General features: G+C 40.8%; 1 protein-coding gene across 2 annotated transcripts in view; it reads right to left on the bottom strand.

Annotated features, from left to right (window-relative positions):
• The window catches only part of Mon2 (MON2 homolog, regulator of endosome-to-Golgi trafficking), a 68,511-nt gene extending 52,665 nt beyond the window's left edge, over positions 1-15,846 (bottom strand). For both annotated transcript variants that reach the window (XM_027392286.1, XM_027392287.1), the window contains exons 1-2: positions 15,736-15,846; positions 8,052-8,115 (exon numbers count right to left, since the gene is read on the bottom strand). In XM_027392286.1, the coding sequence (XP_027248087.1) occupies positions 8,052-8,115; positions 15,736-15,846 (175 nt within the window). The remainder of the gene's footprint in view (positions 1-8,051; positions 8,116-15,735) is intronic.
• Between the last annotated feature and the right edge of the window lie 2,426 nt (positions 15,847-18,272).

Below are 18,272 nucleotides of genomic sequence, written 5' to 3'. Positions count from 1 at the left end.
ATTTACAACCTATGATGATTCTTTTGATGTAAAATAGCATCCATATAGAAACAAGCAGTGAGAACTCAAGAATTTCATATAGTACAGTCTTTACCTCACCTACAGGCTTCCCAGGCTTTCTCTACCACAGAATTTCAGGGCCTTCCCCATCTGCTACATACTCTTTGAGGACATGGATTCTCACAAGTTTAGAAATCATCATTTCTTCATGTTGTACAGGAGGGAAATTACAAGAATTTGTATTCTAGAGCAGTAAGAATTATTAAAATTATGTACATCATGTCCTCCACAGTTCATTGGGACTCTAGATTATTTGTATATGCTGTGAATGTAGCTCTAATTTCTTCAAGAAACACATTTTTAACAACAATAGCATTACCCTTATTACCGAAAGAGTATTTTAAATTAACTACCGGAATACACAAACTTTTATTCCCAATCTTAATTTAACTTCTACCAACTCTAGAAGTTTTAAAGTAGCAACAAAAATATAGATTACAATACATACAATTGAATTCAGTCAACCAATTAAATTTGTAACATGAAATTAAAAACTTGCTTAAAGGCAAAAAAGACAAAACAAGTTTATCACATTCAGAAAAACTAAATAAATAACATGGAATTCTAAGAAAGAGAACATTAAATGTAGGGGTCTGATAGCTGTTTTCAGGGAAACAAAACTCATAAGCATTTTTTCAAAAGAACTTGAAAAAAGTCATTCATTATCACCATTGAAAGTCAAAAAACACTTCAGCCATTGTTTCTTTCTTGGTGTTTGCAGTACCAGGTATGAATTTGCTCTTATGGAGCAGGCCTCAAATTCAATCAAAGAAGAGTTGATTTCACCCTTAACGGCTGTGCCACTATTGCACAGTTAGGCCTATCCTGCCTGAAAGACCAGCATTGTAGACTGTAAGAGTCACAGCTGGGAGGAGGCTTTTCTTCCCCAGCAGCCTATACAGCACGAAGACAGCCAGCCAGAAGAAAAGCTCCCAGCTCAGGTCCGGCTTGATTTCTTTACATATCACAACCAAATTGTGTGCATTTTCACTATCCGGTGTTATCAACTAGCTCTGGTGGGCAGCCAAAAACAGTGGCAAGAGCTTGTATTGTTTAGGGGCCTCTGGGGACTCCCTGACAAACAGCTCATAAGGAGATTCTCACACCTGGCCCTGGGGTTCTTGTTTAACAACCCTGGGCTTTTAAAAGCAATATTACTTAAGACATTCAGGGTATCGATCTCCCTTCTCATTCTCACTGATATATTTTTTAATAGATATTTTTATTATATGTGCATTTGTCTTTTGCCATGGATATCAAGTCCCCTGGAACTGGATTTATAGACAGGTGTGAGCTGCCATATGGGTGATGGGAATTGAACCTTGGTCCTCTGGAAGAGCAGTGAATGCTCTCAACCACTGAGCCATCTCTCCAGACCCTCCCACTGATTCCCCCTACCCCCCTAAGACAAGGTTTCTCTGTGGCTTTGGAGGCTGTCCTGGCACTCGTTCTGTAGACCAGGCTGGTCTCGAATTCACAGAGATCCACCAGCCTCTGCCTCCCGAGTGCTGGGATTAAAGGCATGCACCACCACCACCGGGCCTCTCACTGATATTTTTAAGTTGCCTTACAAACAGTAAGTTTCCATATGGGTTTTTCACGAATCCTTAATTTTGGTCAACCCCCAAGTCCTATTCCTGCTTTGGACACCAATCCCCAAATTCCTCATCAGTTTTCATATCATCTATGTTCAGCTACTCTCCCTCCCTATGGCAACTTCCACTCAAATGGGCCCTTTATAGTTTGTTATATCAGAGATTCTCAACCAATGCGTCAAATGACCATTTTACAGGAGTTGCCTAAAACCACTAAAAAACACTGATGTTTACATTACAATTCAGAACAGTTGCAAAATTACAGTTATGAAGTAGCAATGGAAATAATGTTATAGTTGGGGTCAGCACAACAGGAGGTACTGTATTAAAGGATCGCAGAATTAGGAAGGTTGAGAACTGCTGATTTATTCAAATATCTCAGGTTAAACACACAACTCTAAAGATTTGAAGGTAGGATCCCTGAGAGACAGAACATGTGGCATTTCTCTTTCTGAGCCTGGGCTACCTCATACAATACAATTTTTTTCTAATTTCTAGCCATTTACCTGCAAATTTTGGTTAGTTTTTTTATTCCTGTTTTACTTAGTATTTTTGACATTTATTCATTATATAGCACAGTTTGTATTTTTTTACAATAATGTATCCTGTCAAATGAATTTTAGTTTGATATTCTTTCATTTTAAATTATCTTTGAGAATTTCACACATGTATTCAGTGTTTTGCTTTGGTTTTGATAATATCAACCTTCCACTCTCTGCAACTCCTCCCCAATTTCCCCTTTTCCAGTTCCCCTCCCAACTTCACACCCCTTTACATAGACCATGGGGTCAAAGCAGTGCTGTCTTTATGTCCAGGGGGTAGGACCATCCACCAGAGCATGGGCAACCTAATGGAGACTCTTCCCTCAAGAAAACTGAGTTTGCACAGCAGCTTTCAACTGCCCAAGCCCTTCAGGTAGGGGAGGGCTTCCTGAGTCCCTCCTGTAGCCATGTGAGGTTCCTGACTAGCTTGATCTGTGTAAGTCTTATGGTGATAACCACAGCCACCAAGCACTCATGAGTGCAATGGCCTGTTGTTTCCAGCAGACATTTTCACAACAGCCTGCCCCAACTTCTGGTTCTTACAATACTTATTTCTGAGTGCAGTGGGGAGAGAGTGCGATACATAGGTGTCATTTAGGAAGGGCCATGTCACCGTTACTCATTCTCTGTACTCTGTCTGTGGCCCTCTGTATTAATTTACCTGTAAATTTCATGATTTCATTTTTCTTTACAGCTGAACATACCAGCTACTTAGTTGTTCTAAACCAAACTACTGTTTTGCCTCCCACTAATCCTCACTCTGCTGGCGATGGTTGCAAAGACGCCCCAGCACTTAAGCATAGATGAAATGTGCATGAGGCATCTTTATTTTCTTTGCTAGGCAGTCTGGCATTGGGATGGGTGGGGACTGTGAGGCCAGCAGGGCTGCTCTGCCATGACAGTCTTGTAGTTCTTGGAGGAAATGATGTGAGGGGTCTTAGAGCAGTACCATTTGTTGCAATCAGACTTTCAGCTCCTTGTCACTGTGATCAGGCACTTCTGGAATCCACTAGACAACACACACTTTGCTTTCTTATTGCTCTTACAACCAGTGTTAGGCATCAGGATCTGGCCCCCAAATCTTCTCCATATCTTACTGCCAACAGTTCTGCATTTAACCAGTTACATTTAATTGTGACATACCTGTTTGACTAGTGCCACGTGAACCCTTTTTGACAATGCTGGACATCACATATAAAGGCAACCATGACTGCCAGTAGACAAGGGGGCAGGGAAAATCCCTGTAGTCTTTTTTCAGACTTTATGATCAGATAGACAGTACTGCACATGTATACCCAAATAACACCGGGCTGATTTATGCCTAATGTGTTTGTTAAGCCATCTACCTCTTCACTTGCCAGGCTCAAACCTCTTTAGGCTCTAAGACCCAGCTTTAGATGTCCAAACTTGCTTAGGTGCTTTCCCCTAAGCTACTGTTAACCACCTTTGTATACTTTCATTTTGGCATGTAGTGTAAGTACTACAATACCAGACTGTAATAGATTAATGCATAGCAAGATACTAGGTCCAAAAAAGAAAGAAAAACCCTGTGGGGAGAGGGATCCTATATTTGTTGTTATTTAGTTTTTGTAAAGTAAAGATGACAAAGTTTATGTACTTGAAATAATTGTAACACAAAATTAAAATATTAGAAAAACAAGCTAGAAGCCAGGCAGTGGTGGTATATGCCTTTAACTCCAGCATTGGGAGGCAGAGGCAGGCACACCTGAGTTTGAGGCTAGCCTGGTCTACAGGACAGTGAGGACTACACAGAGAAATCCTGTCTTGAAAAACGAAACAACAACAAAAATAAAACAACAAAACACCACCACAGAGGCAATTTTAAGAGACTCACATTACATGACACAATTTGAGGCCTATACTAAGGGAGGAATTAGTATTCCCATGTAATATGATAAATAATAGTAATCTAAGAAAGGGCAAGATGCTGGCTCTAATTTTAGAAAGTGCATCATCAGGTGTGCACATGGTACACATGCAGGTAAAACAGTCATACACATAAAATAAAAAAAAACCTTCTAAGATATCACAAACACACATATTGATAAAACTATACTAAAGCAAACAGGTAAATTATTTGGGGGGTGGGGGTCAAGACAGGGTTTCTCTGGCTTTGGAGGCTGTCCTGGAACTAGCTCTTGTAGACCAAGTTGGTCTCGAACTCACAGAGATCCTCCCACCTCTGCCTCCCGAGTGCTGGGATTAAAGGCATGAGCCACCACTGCCTGGCAGTAAATTCCTTTTTATGTCAGAAAAAAATTTTGAAGAATATTTTCTGGTTGCTACTTAGAGACTATTTAGTTATTTTTTTAAGATTTTATTTATTTATTTATTATGTATACAACATTCTGCTTCCATGTATATCTGCACACCAGATCTCATAACAGATGGTTGCGAGCCATCATGTGGTTGCTGGAAATTGAATTCAGAACCTCTGGAAGAGCAGTCAGTGCTCTTAACCTCTGAGCCATCTCTCCAGCCCGAGACTATTTAGTTATTAAGACTATGTAGACAGGAAAAGATAAGGAAAAACTATGAGAAAGAACACAAATCACAGATAATGATTAAGTTTTTACATGTATACTGACAATAGTTGAAAGCAGCCATGCTAGACGTAACCATTAGGGTTTGGGTTAAGAGTCAGATATATAACTTTTAAAGATACTACCACTTCATAGATTTCCCTGCTAAAAATACACACTAAAAAAAGAATATATGATTTTTAGGTTACACATGCCTTCTCGATTTCTAGTAGTTTGCAATGAAGGATAATAAATAATTTGTAACGCACAGTAGTCAAGGATAGGGTTAAGGCAGTTGGCGTTATTGTGGAAGAACTTTAGGTTGTTATATCTTATTCTCAGTGTTCTAAGACTGGAAAAGATAAAGACCTGTGCATCTGGTCAGAGCTGGCGTTACCTGGCATAGCATTTCCACTCATGTCAGCATTCATGACAGCAGTGAAAACAAAGAGAAGTAAGCATTAAAAGAGGATGCTGAGAATGGAGCAAAGATGTAAGGAAGACTGACCCTGAAAAGCAAGCCACCTTTCCCTGAAGCTAAAAACCACAGGTGACAGGAGACAGTGCTGCACACCACTAAGTAGGCTCGATGATCTGAATTCTAGCGTCACCATAGCTCTGCAGTTTCTAAACATAGACAGACATATAAGAATTCAACAATCTGGCTCAGTGGCCTGTCCTTAACTATTTGCAATCTTTGCCATTTGTTGCAGGACAAAATTAGTATCCCATAATCTCAAGTTTAAAAAGAAATAAAAACTTCCCAGGGAATTAAAATATTAAAAATTTTCTCAGTATTAACTGTATTCTGAACTATATACTGATCAGCTATAAGAGCCTTTGGTTTCAAAATGACAAAATATCAATCTATATATATATATCTGTAGGTATCAGATGCTATAAACACATGGTTTAAAAATGCTAAGGTGGCCAGGCATTGGTGGTGCATGCCTTTAATCTCAGAACTTGGGAGGCAGAGGCAGGTGATCTCCGAGTTCAAGGCCAGCCTGAGAGAGTGCCAGGAAAGGCTCCAATGTTACACAGAGAAACCCTGTCTCAAAAAACCAACAACAACAACAACAAAAAAAACCTAAGGTTTAGTTTAAATGCTAATCTTCTTAAATAGATGGCCCTGGAGAACATGAGATCAAAGATCTGTGATGTGAAATATGGCTACATATGTCACAATGAAATCAATAATCCAGCTACATAATAAAGTTTCTTATTCTTTAAAAATTGAATTGCATTTATTTACCTGTGTGTGTTTGGGTGTGTGTGTGTGTGTGTGTATATCCATGCCACAGCACACATATGGAAGTAAGAAAATAACCTGCAATAATTGGTTCTTTCCTTTTACCATGAATCAAAGAATCAAACAGAATTCCTCAGGCTTGGGCAAACACCTTAACCCCCTTAGCCATCTCAATGACTCTAAATTTTTTTATTCTTCCTTAAGCTTAATTACTTAGATATTTCACTCTGCATAGAACACTAGAATCTACAGTGATTCTCTGAAGTTCTTCTATCAGCTATAAGACCAATGGAAACAATTGCTGGAGAATAATTAAGGATTTGTTGTTATAATATAAGCAAAGGTAAATATTTTACAGTGACAACTTGGATTCAACTAGAGTAAGTCTCCAGGTCATAAATTACCTTTAATTTATGCAGTTCCTTACAGAGGCTAAGTCGTCAGCCCAACCAACAGACACCTCCCAAAACCCACGTGCCCACTCTTCCAGTCCCAAACATATTTACCTTCCACATTGCTACCCTCCTCCACACACACATAGAGCACTATTCCCTGAAAGTGTCACAAAACTATTTGGTGTTTTTTACAAACTGTTAAATAACAAGGAAGAAACTGTGGGAAAAAGATACAACTTAGGAAAACTAACCTTAATGGTAAGTTTCCAGTCATGCTGAGAAGCCTAGGGGAGATCTACTCTTGTCAAAGGTCTTTATTTTATTTTGTAATGGATAACATTTCTAAATTAGGAATTCTTAATGTTTTAAATTTCAAGTTTATGTTACAGAGTGTAATATTTAAACCACCTAACCAAGACTGCCTTTCCCATATGCTAGCTGAGATGAAAGGCACAGAGGGAACTGGAAGGCAGTGGGCCTCAGGAAGTTTAAGTACTGGGTAGCCAGTGTGGAAACCCTGAAACAGCAGGGTGGCACTCAGACAAACACCCCAGATTCAGCAGGCATCTTCATCTCTGCATCCTACTCTGCTGAGCCATCAAGTAAGACAATGATACTGTCTCATGAAGACTTTCAGTCCCCACCTCATCCATGCCCATTACAGTGGCAAAGACAGAAGGGGCCACGGAGGAGGAAAGAACAGATGGGAGACAGGAAGCCATGTCATAGAGAAGCTCGAAACCCCTCCTGAAAACCAAGTCCAATAAAGACTGGAAGACACAAAACAGACCAACTCTTTGTGTTCTTGTTCTTCTACCTCATGATGGCAGCCTTGGTCCCAGGACTCAGAATGTATGTCACTACTTATAAACACAGCATTACTTTGTAAACTGGCTCTATTATACAACAGAAACATTCTGAAAGAAGTGTTAAGAACCAACTTGTCAATGAACACAATGCAAAAGTAGCAAGTGATTACTTTGTGTGGGTAATGTGTGTCAGCTGAGTAGTACAGGTAGGGAGAAAGCAAAGAGGAAGAAAATTCTTCACAGGTGCTGGAGGGATGGCTCAAAGGTTAAAAGCACTGGCTGCTCTTCCAGAGGTCCTGAGTTCAATTCCCAAGCAACCACATGGTGGCTCACAACCATCTAGGGATCTGATAACCTTTTCTAGCGTGCATACATGCATGCAGACAAAACACTGTGTATATAATAAATAAATCTTTTTAAAAAACAAACAAATCCAACAACAACAACAAGACAATTCTTCACTCTAAGGAAATGGTAGCTTTTAGACTTCTCATTTGAAGGAATTTTTATGTAATTTTTTTTAATTTTAAAAAAAATTTAGGTTTTTTGAACAGGGTTTCTCTGTGTAACCTTGACTGTCCTGGAATACTCTCTCTGTAGACCAGGCTAGCCTTGAAATCACAGACAGTCGTTGCTTCTGCCTCACAGTGCTGGATTAAAGGTATGCATCATAGTATTCACCTCTGGGAAATACAACCAGTTCACAATAGGCACAGTCACATTTCCTGTATCATGAATAACACATTACGGCACAGGAAGATGATGCTACAAAAAACTGATGGCTTTCTTTAAGGGTTTACTTTAACTATTAGCAAAATTTTCACTAATTACTGAGTTTATATGCAAAAAAATTACCTGCCAAAATTTCGGTGTTTCTTGCAGCTATTGTTTTAACTTTTATTATTCCAGATTCAGCAGCCTGTAGGAACAAAAATAATTATAAAATAAAGCTTATTATAAACATGAATTATGGTGGGAAAGTAAGCACAAAATTAAAAGCACAAATAGTCACTCTCATCTTTATTCTTAAAACAGTAGAAGTCCAGTTTTGGCACATGGATAAAACAACAAAATTCGATCATTTGGATTACTAACATACAAACTGCACTTTACCTGATGCCCTCTTCTGCCTTAAGGCAGACCTGGAACACCTGCGCACTGTACAGATTTCTGTATTCATACAATAAAGCAAACAAAAGCTAACGAGAAGAACCGGATTCTTCTCCTCTTTGCAAGGACCTTCCCTCTCTCCACCTCAAACTGCAAAACCCCAAAATCAAGTACTGTCTTGAACTAATAGGAGCCAATCCTATTTTTTCCCTTTCTATATTTGGATTGATTTCATTTATTTATTTATTTATTTATTTATTTATTTATTTATTTATTTATGCATAGATGAATGCATGCATACATGCATGCGTGTGTGTGTCTCTGGGGAACCATAGAGGCCAGAAGGAAGCCCTTGGAGCTGGAGTTACAAGTGCTTCTGAGACACCTAAGGTGTGTGCTGTAATCTAAACTCGGGTTATAAGCATACATGAGCATCAGACACACAGACACACATACACACACAAACTTGGGTGAATGCGCATGCGTGCACGCAAGTGTACACACACACACACACACACACACACACACACACACACACACACACACACACTGGAAAAAGAAAAAAAAATCCCTAAATTCAAGGAATCACCAAAAAAGACTATTTGCTGTTTTAGATGTTAATATTAGACCTACTTCATTATTCTCCATTTTTATAACTAAATTATTATCCAACAAAGTACTTGGAATTATTATTCTCATTGATAACTTGTGTTGCTAGAAATTTTTACTAAAAATGTTTATTTGCAAAACACATGTATCAAGGTGCCCTGACTCCAACTACTGTAGTCTTACTTCATGCCACACTAACCCTAGCATACCCTACCTAATCTAGAGATTCCTGTAGAAAATGAGGTCTTCAGAGGCGTCTCCATCTATCTCCTCACACAAGCTTAGAGGTGTGAGGAGAGTGTCTCCCGCTGGGTGTGGTAGCTAACCCTAGCCTCACTGAGCTGGAAGACTGAGGGAGGATGAATGCCAGTTCTGAGCCAGGAAGCCACATTAGGCTGTAAGTGAGACACTAGTTTGAAACAAAACAAAACAAAAACAACAAAAATAAGACTGGAGAAATGGGTGAGCTGTTAAGAGTAGTGGTTATTCAGAACCATGTGTAACTTCAGTTCCAGGAGATACAACTGGGAATGCTTGACCCATTCATGTTATTACATCTATTTTTTTAGTCTAGTATAAGCCCTTATATTACTAATGCTTGCCACACCTCCTTTTAAATAAATGGCTACATAATAATGGTTTCTAAATGAAAAGTTAACATGGTATAGAAATTCAAACTCACTGAAAAGGTAGGAAAGAAGAGGGTATTTACTGCCCCACTAAAAGAAAAATCCCAAGAACTCTGACCCCAGATTCACCACTAGATCTAGTTTATTTCTCTGTCGCTCTTGTCTTGGTTCTGGTCTGTTACGTGACACGTTCATCTTCAAGCAGTCTCCAGTCTTAGCAACAAAAATAACTGCAGTTATTCAACATCTCAGGATTCCTGACACTATCTAGAGAGAGCAGAGTTCTTTTGGTAGGTTTTAAAGTAGGAGCTCCCCACCTTTTTAACTAGAAGTATGCATTAGCAAGCAGTATGTGAGCTGTGACACAGAGGGGAGGGATGCGATTTATTTTTAAATGTGCACAATTGTTTTGCCTGCATGTATATATGTGCACCATGTGAATGTTTAATACCTACAGAGGTCAGAAGAGGGAGTTGGAAGCCCTAGAACTGGGCTTATGGATGGTAGTGAACCACCGTGTGGGTACTGGGAAGCAAACCCGAGTTCTCTGTCAGACCAACAAGTGCTCTAAACCACTGAGCCATTTCTCCAGCTCCAAAGTGGAGATTATTCAAACTAGATTAAGCAAACCAAAGCACTCAGTAGATAAGGATCATCTAGATCCAGAAGGTTCTGTGTGAAGAATGTAGACTACCAATGAAGGAAGGCAAACAATGTATATTACAGAAGGAATGAGCATGCCAGTTACTAGAACTACTACAGGTTAATCTTTTTAAGGGTTATAAATCAGGCATGGTGGCACAAGTCTACAACCCCAACAGAAGGGGGATGGGAGCAGGAGGATGGGGAGTTCAAGGCCAGTCTGGAATACATGAGACTGTTTCGAAACCTGAAAACAAACAAGTGGCTTTAAATGTTGCTTCCTATCATGAAAGCTCATGCTTCTGCTTTTAACAAATATATATGTTTTGTAAATCATGAGAAAAATAATCTAAAATTAGAACAAAATGTCAAAATTCCAAATTCATTATTACTAGAACACAGCTCTGAAATGAAAGTTAAGAAAAAAATGTGAAGTTTAATTTACTGTCAACTTAGATGATAAAATGTATTCATGAGACATATAGGAAGTATGGGGATGCCCTAAAGACTTTTTCCATGTCTGGTAAATGCTAAGACCCAAAGTCAAATACACACTTGGGAGTACTGAAAAAATATAGAATATCCCTTAAAGGAATGTGCTCATAAAAGAATCACTACATTGAAACCAATAAAATACTCTTCCAATGAATACAACTATTCTACAACAATGGTTCCAAAAACCACATTGACATTTCATTCTAAGTCCATGGTTTCTAAGGAATAAACTTTAATATGTAAAATGGAAGACTGGAATGCAGGGAGCATGTAGATGGTTAAAAATATTCATGTGGATGTCTTTCTCTTTGCCATCCTAAAACTTTAAGCTTCAATAAAGGGTCTATTCAGCACATCCTCCTGGCTCTACAGTTCTATGCCACACTGGCTAGAAAGACAGATATGAAATGGAGATCCTTCAGGATTTATTTATAAAAGAGGGGGCGAAAACTCAAAACTACAATAAGATAACATGTAAGAGTTATAGGACATAACTTATGCAATAAGCTTAACTTTAAAAGAAAAAAGCAGAGGGAAAGCACACTAGACAAACAAGCCTGCAAGTGAGCCCGGGCAGGAGCTTTTTTCCCCAGCAGCCAGCTCCCATTCCGTACACAGTTAAGTGTTTAAAAATTATCCTCATGAATGAATGAATAAATGAGGAAAGAAATCAGAAAATTACCTGTGAATTTAGTTCACTTAAATGATAAATGGATTGGGAAGTATTTGGGGTGGGACTAACACAAGACAGAATTCTAATTGGCGGTGGGGGTGGGGGAAGGAGTCAATTCCACAACAGTAACAGTAACCTCAGCACTGTCAGCATGAAAGGTGGAGGCAAGGGCACCTCTGAGGACTTCATTTAGGCAGCATCATCACTGCCTAATTAAAGTGGGTAAGGATGAGGAAGCCAGTGAGGAAAGTTAGGGTATGAAATGCTATCCTAAGAAAATAACCACATGGTAGCAACCGAAAGTTTTTAGTGAGTGCTGAGTGTGCTGCTTTAATTTACTTACATTATTGATGTGCATCAAAAGTCAGACATGATGTTAAAACTTGGTGTGGAGTAGTACATGAGAAACTCCAGAAAGCAGCAAGAGGGAAAAGACAGCCAGGCAGGAGTAGGATAAGCAACAGTGACATGCTACCTACCAATAACATGTCAAAGGAACAGGAAGAGAGGGTTGTTTTTAGCAAAGCATAGTTCAATGACAACACATTCCATCTGAACTATGTGGGAGATATTCTGGTAAAGGTGTTACACGGGCTAACGGAAACACAGATCTAAATTCACAACCAAACCAGAGTGCATGACACAGATGAAGCCACTGGTATCGTGTTAAAGCCAAAAGCAAGGGAAGTCGGCGGTACACAGGGAGGAGTGTGAAGAAAGGTTGGAAGATGAACCAGGATACACTCACACATAAAGGAGTCCTGACTCCTGAGAGAGGAGACACAGGAACAGTGTGCAACAAAAATCAAAAGGAGAAAGCTTCTTCGAGGGGGGAAAGAAGGGCCAGAAGCAGTGAGTAATGATGTGGACAGGGAATGGGAACTGTGGCATTTGTAGGATGCAGTAAGGGGAGAGAGGACTTAGAGATGAGTATACAGGGGGCCACATCCAGTCCCTCCACACCCTGGCTTACTACTTTATTGAGCCCCTCTGAACCTCCTCATACGTAAAATAAGTGATTTATTTTATTCTCTTCTCTTTGAGACAGTGTCTTGAAACTATGTACATCAGGCTGGCCTCAAACTCAGAACTGCTTGCCTCGGCCTCACAAGAGCTGTTGTGTGTGGTCACACTACCCCGGCTACTTTTCCTTCTGAGATGGAATGTTGTTACATAAAAAAAAAAGGCTAGATTCTAGGTGTACCTAACTATAAAATATTTAAAGTGGTATGTTAAGATGCAAAGGTTCCTACACTGTTGTAAAGGCTATATTTTATTTAATCAAGTTAACTTCATGAAAATAAAAGGTAGTGTCTCTTTTGTTTGTTTTTTGCCATGTTTTGTACCCAAGAGACTAATAAATTGCTCTACACTGTAACTATTAGCACAATCTACTTTGTACTTAGTTAAAAATAAGCTATGTCACAGAAGAGAGAAAATGGACTCAGGATGATTTTTAAGTCATAGACAGCATCTTTTATTTCTGTGTCATCAAAGCACAGTGCCATTAAGTAATCAACACAATGCAAATACTTATGAGAGAAAGAACACCCACCAAGGGGGAAATAACAGTACACTAAAAATACTAGGCCCAAACAGCTCAACCAAGCACGGCTAGATTACCCAGCCTCCATTCGTCACCGTGAAATGGTCCTGAAAATGAAGTCTAAATCCACCCAGAGAGCCAAGAACCTTAGCCTCAGATCCCAAATAAAGGAACAAACAGAAAATCCTCCTGTGGCAATAGAAAGCATTCTATCACCAGGTCTTTAGCAGCCACCAATTGACAAAGAACAAAAACTCTGCACTGGAAAACTCCGCCACAGGGAACCTCTGACTTAGACAAAAACCTTCGCCAAGTTACCATTGAATAACAGAGAGATTGAAAGTATACAGCCTGGAAACATGACTTGTAGTTTATGCTCTACCAATTCTGTGCTAGTAAAAAGAGAGAAGTCTGAAAGATGGCTCGTTGGAAAGGTGCTCATCACCAGGTCTGACAATCGGAGTCTGCCTGTATGTGTATCTTGTGTGCCTGGCGCCAGGGAAGGCTGAAGAGGGCATCCCATTGATCCCCTTGAATTGGAGTTAGAGAGTTGAGAGTCATCATGGTGTGCTGGGAATCAAACCCAGTCCTCTGGAAGAGCAGCAGTGCTCTTAACCACTGAGCCATCTGTCCAGCCCCAATTAAGAATCATTCACTCAGCAAATCCTTATGGAACATGAACCATACACAAGGTCATCTATCAGACACAATCACAAGATTCTTGCCATCACTGCAAAGCCTAGGAGCAATTCTTAGGGAGCTATCTGGCCAGTGAATTAGTAAAAATGAATGTGCTTCAATGAAAGTGTCAGGATTAGGAATGGAGTAAATTCTAGAACTTTGTAAGCTACCTGTTGGAACTTTGAGGGTTTTTTTTTTTCCTCCAAATAACAAATAAGGTATCAATTAAGTTCTCAGGTTAACCCAGAGGCCTACAGCACAGAGGAATCACAGTCGTCGTCCCCCCCCCCCCGCCCCGCCCTCTCTCTTTTCTCGTGAGCTCTGGGATTAAAGGCATTCACCACCACCAATGGGCAAGTTACAGTTCTTAATATTGCTGAAATTATAGTAGGATTTGATGTTTTCGAAACAAGAAACTTTTTTTACAATAAAAAGAACCACCCCCTTCTCTCACCCGTGTGGGGGGGTGTGGGGGGGGGTGTCTCAACAGATCTCATTCCGTAGCCCCCAGGCTGGCCTCAAACTCATGCCCATCCTCCTGCCTCACCCTCCTGAGTGCTGAAATTACAGGTGTGACCCATAATACCTGGTAAAGCAGCCTAATTCTTTAAAATTACTTGCTATAACTTTCAACAGACAGATGACATAGAAACAACAAAGAAAATAAACACCAAAGAAAATTAGTGGTTATCTGAACTAAAACACAGTATCTCAAAGTGATCCATCTGATCTATATTCTGGGTAGAAGCTCATTAAAGAAATTAGAACTTGTTGAAGACAGGTTCTGCATGGCACTCACAGAAAACTTACAGATTCCTTAGAAGTCAAAATTATAAACTTTACTAGTCAAGGTATAAATATAAAACTTTTTACAATAAGGATATAGTTTTACGTGGAAAAACACAAACTCACTTGGTAATTTTTAATAGAAAACAGAATGTTAAATTGCAGGTATACTAAGCTACACTCACTAGGAATGAAAATTAAATAACTACTTTCACAATATCATTGGACTACATTATTTCTTATTTTTTGACTTATTCATTTTTGTTTTATGTATATGAGTGATTTGCCTATACAGTATGTTTGTGCACCAGGTGTGTGTATGGTGTCTTCAGAAGCCAGAAGAGGGGGTTGGATCCCTTGAAGCTGGAATTACAGATGGTTGTGAGCCACCATGTCAGTGCTGGAAATTGAACCTGGGACCTGTGGAAGAGCAACTAGTGCTCTAAACCTCTGAGCCAGCTCAGTCATCTGAACTCCCATGATTTCAAAAATGTGAAAGGACAGTTTTTTAAAATAATTCAAAAAATGAAATCTTAAGAGAAAAAAGGTCAGGGATGACTTAATTACATAGTGATTGAATTAAAATTCTCGGTTCAGTATTTGCAAATTTTCATTAGCATATATTAAAGTTGAGCTTCTTAATGACACTGTTTTCCTTTGAGGATTTTCCATTATCATCACTATCATTACCGTTTTGGTTTTCTGAGACAAGATCTCTTTATGTAGCCCTGGTTGTCCTGGTGCCCTCTCTCTAACTCACAGAGATACATTTGCCTTTGAGAGCAGGGAACAAAAGTTTGGCCACCACACCTGGCCTCATGTAATCTTTTAAAACCACATTTTAACCCTATTCTACAGCTGAAAAAAAAAAAAACAAACAAAACCCAAGGACCCAAGAAGCTATATTCAGATGCATTCGTTTATACTTAAAGACAAAGCCTTCCACTAGAATGCTGCTTTAAGGTAGTTACTGTAGGCCTTGACCATTCGCGGTAAATTAGGTGCTCTAGTTAACAATCAAGAAGGGAATGTTTCCCAGTGAGTGATATACATACATTATGTACATGTTCGTGTGGGGTGCAGATTTCGCTACAGCGGTGGTTTCTAATATTTAGGAGCAATAATACAACTGACTCAATCCACCAAAGGGCTCACTCCAGGAACTTCATAAACATAACAGGAGAAAGACAGAAACCTCTTCTCCTTACAACTCTCAAAGGAAACTGTCAACATTTGTGTAACAGTCACCGACTTAAACCTGGCTGGCGGAACGAAAAAGGAGGCGTAGGACCCGGGGAATCGAGAAACGGGTCTGATAGGACCAAGGAGTGCTCGCTGCGTTTGCCCCTGACGCCGTCTGAAGCATACCTCCTTGACAGGTGGGAATTTCTTCTTGCATTCTAGTGACAAGGCCCGCAAGTCGCTCTGCATATTCTCCAGTAGCTTCTTCACAGCCTCGGGGCTGTTGGTGCCGGACATGGTCCCCCCCGGGTCCTAGCCGATCGGGGAACAGCAACACCAAGCTGGCACTGTCAGCCTCCCGCAGCCCGAGCCCAGCGCTCCGCGGGCGCACGGCCGCCAGGCCTGGGCGAGCCCCCGAGGCGTGCCCGAGAGCCCCCCTCCCGCGCCCGCACCGCCGACGGCTGCTCGCCGAGCTCTGCCCGCAGCCGTGCCGCCCCGCGAGGCTCCACCGGCGCCCGCTCGGGAGCCCACCAGACGGGCAGATCCCTCCCGCTACCGCGGGGCCCGGCCACGGCGGGCGTCACCGGCCGAGCTAGCCAGAAGCTTCAGCGATGCCCGCCCCGGGCACCCAGACTCGCCGCCGCCATTAGCCGAGTCGCCCACAATTCCGAGCGCGGCCCCGACACGTCAGCCGCACTTCCGGGCTCTGGGCCCCGCCCCCGCCCGGGCCAATCCGGAGGCGAGACACTAGAGGGGCGTGGCCTAACGAGGAGCCTGGACCAGCTCCAGCTGGGCCGCGCGGGTCCCGCCCCCGGCGTCCACGCAGTGGCTCGCACTGCGCAGGCGCATCCCGCTTCTTTTTCCCTGGCTGGTAACCTGGAGAGAACTGGAGATGCTCCTTGGGGGGGTCTCTCTGAGAATGTGTTCTGTCCTCTTCTGCTATAAATTCATTCGTTTTGAATGAATGTGTTTTTGTCCCTCACTTCTGCCTCCTTGTAACCCCCCGATTTATAACACAAATTAACATCTTACCTTTCCCTGAGGACCTAAGTCACTCTGCAGAGTTGTACAAAGCGCCTTATTTTCTTTATCTGTTACAAGTCTCTCCCTCACGCCACTACACACACACCGTTGTTTTTCCTTGCCGAAAACAACTTTCCAGTTTTAAGCAAGCTGGACTTCCCTTTTATGTGCTTTGTTTTGCTTTGTTTCTGTTGTTTTCCCCCTAGGCTCTTGGTGTGTCTTCACCTCCTGCAATGATGCCTGGCACATGATAGGTAATTGAGGCGCAAATAAAGAACCAATACATTATATCGAAGTGCCAAATAAATGTAAGGCAAAAGCTAACGTGGGCTTTTTCAGAACTCCAGGTCTCTCTCTCTCTCTCTCCTCTCTCTCTCCTCTCTCTCTCTGTCTCTGTCTCTGTGTGTGTGTGTGTGTGTCTCCGTGTCTCTCCTCTGTCTCACTCCCTCACTCCTCTCTCCCCTCTCTCCTCTCCCCTCTCTCCTCCCCCTCTCTTGTCCTAGGCATTTCTCTGTTGCAAAATAAGCAGGAAGCAAAAATAACTTCGGGTTATTCTGATGAGCAAAGCCAGCTTGTGTGGATTGCAGTTAGAAGAGAAGGAAACTGTGTCTGCATTAAGGGCTCTGTAACACTGACTGGCCGGAACTTTTTGGTTGTAAGGAACTGGAGTGTTGCTGGTCCGGAATCAAATTATCTTGGTTATCTTTTGCCCTTGTAATAGCCATTTGTTCTCATCTGTGTTTGACCTAACATCCTTGTAACTATCAAGTAAAATCATTTTTGGAATGTACCACCAGGTTCCTAGCTTCCAACAACCCAAAACTGATCACTATCAGACAGTATCTGAAACCCATAACAGAATCTTTTCTGTTTCCACTAATCCGGAGGTTTCCAACCTCTGGATCTCGACCCTTTTGGGTGGGGTGGGGGGAGGGAATGACCCTTTTATAAGGGTCACCTGAGACCATCAGAAAACAGATATTTAATTATGATTCATAAAAGTAACAAAATTACAGTTATGAATTAGCAACGAAAATAATTTTATGGTTGGGGGTCACCACAACATGAACTGTATTAAAAGGTCACAGCGTTAGGACATTAGGAAGGTTTAGAACCACTGTACTAATATATTTTTTAAAAAGTACTTTGATTTATGACTTGCTTTGCTTTTGTACTATAAAAGCTTTATGAAAATGCTACTATGTTGGATCATGGTATTTGGGGCAATGAAATAATTTTATAATTGGCAGTCACCACAACATGAAGAACAGTGTTAAAAGGGTTGCAAAATTAGAAAGGTTGAGAATCGCTGTACTAGATTCTAGAACCTACTAACTTGGAAAACTAACTCAGCACTTAGGAGTTTGTGTATGTCCTAAATATTTTCCCTTTTGTGAGACATTTAAGCTTTTTGTGAATATATTTATTGACCTGAAACCTTCAGAAACGAAACTTGCATAGTTCTTTTTATCAAAATCTAAGTTTTTGAGACTACACATAAGATCACCTACATACCAAAGTAAACTCCAATTCTTTGGAGTTAGGGACTTTAATTATTTGGCTAATACATTTCCAAATAGGTGAAGAATTTCACTGAATTTTCTGGCTATATTTTCCAAGTATATTGAGTTTTTTTTTTTTTCATAGTGTCAGGATCAGTATTTTCAAAGACAAACAGATACTGTGAGTTAGGACATGGA

Source organism: Cricetulus griseus (genome assembly GCF_003668045.3).
Source record: "Cricetulus griseus strain 17A/GY chromosome 1 unlocalized genomic scaffold, alternate assembly CriGri-PICRH-1.0 chr1_0, whole genome shotgun sequence".
NCBI classification, from domain to species: domain Eukaryota; kingdom Metazoa; phylum Chordata; class Mammalia; order Rodentia; family Cricetidae; genus Cricetulus; species Cricetulus griseus.
This window is presented reverse-complemented; position numbering and strand designations above follow the sequence as displayed.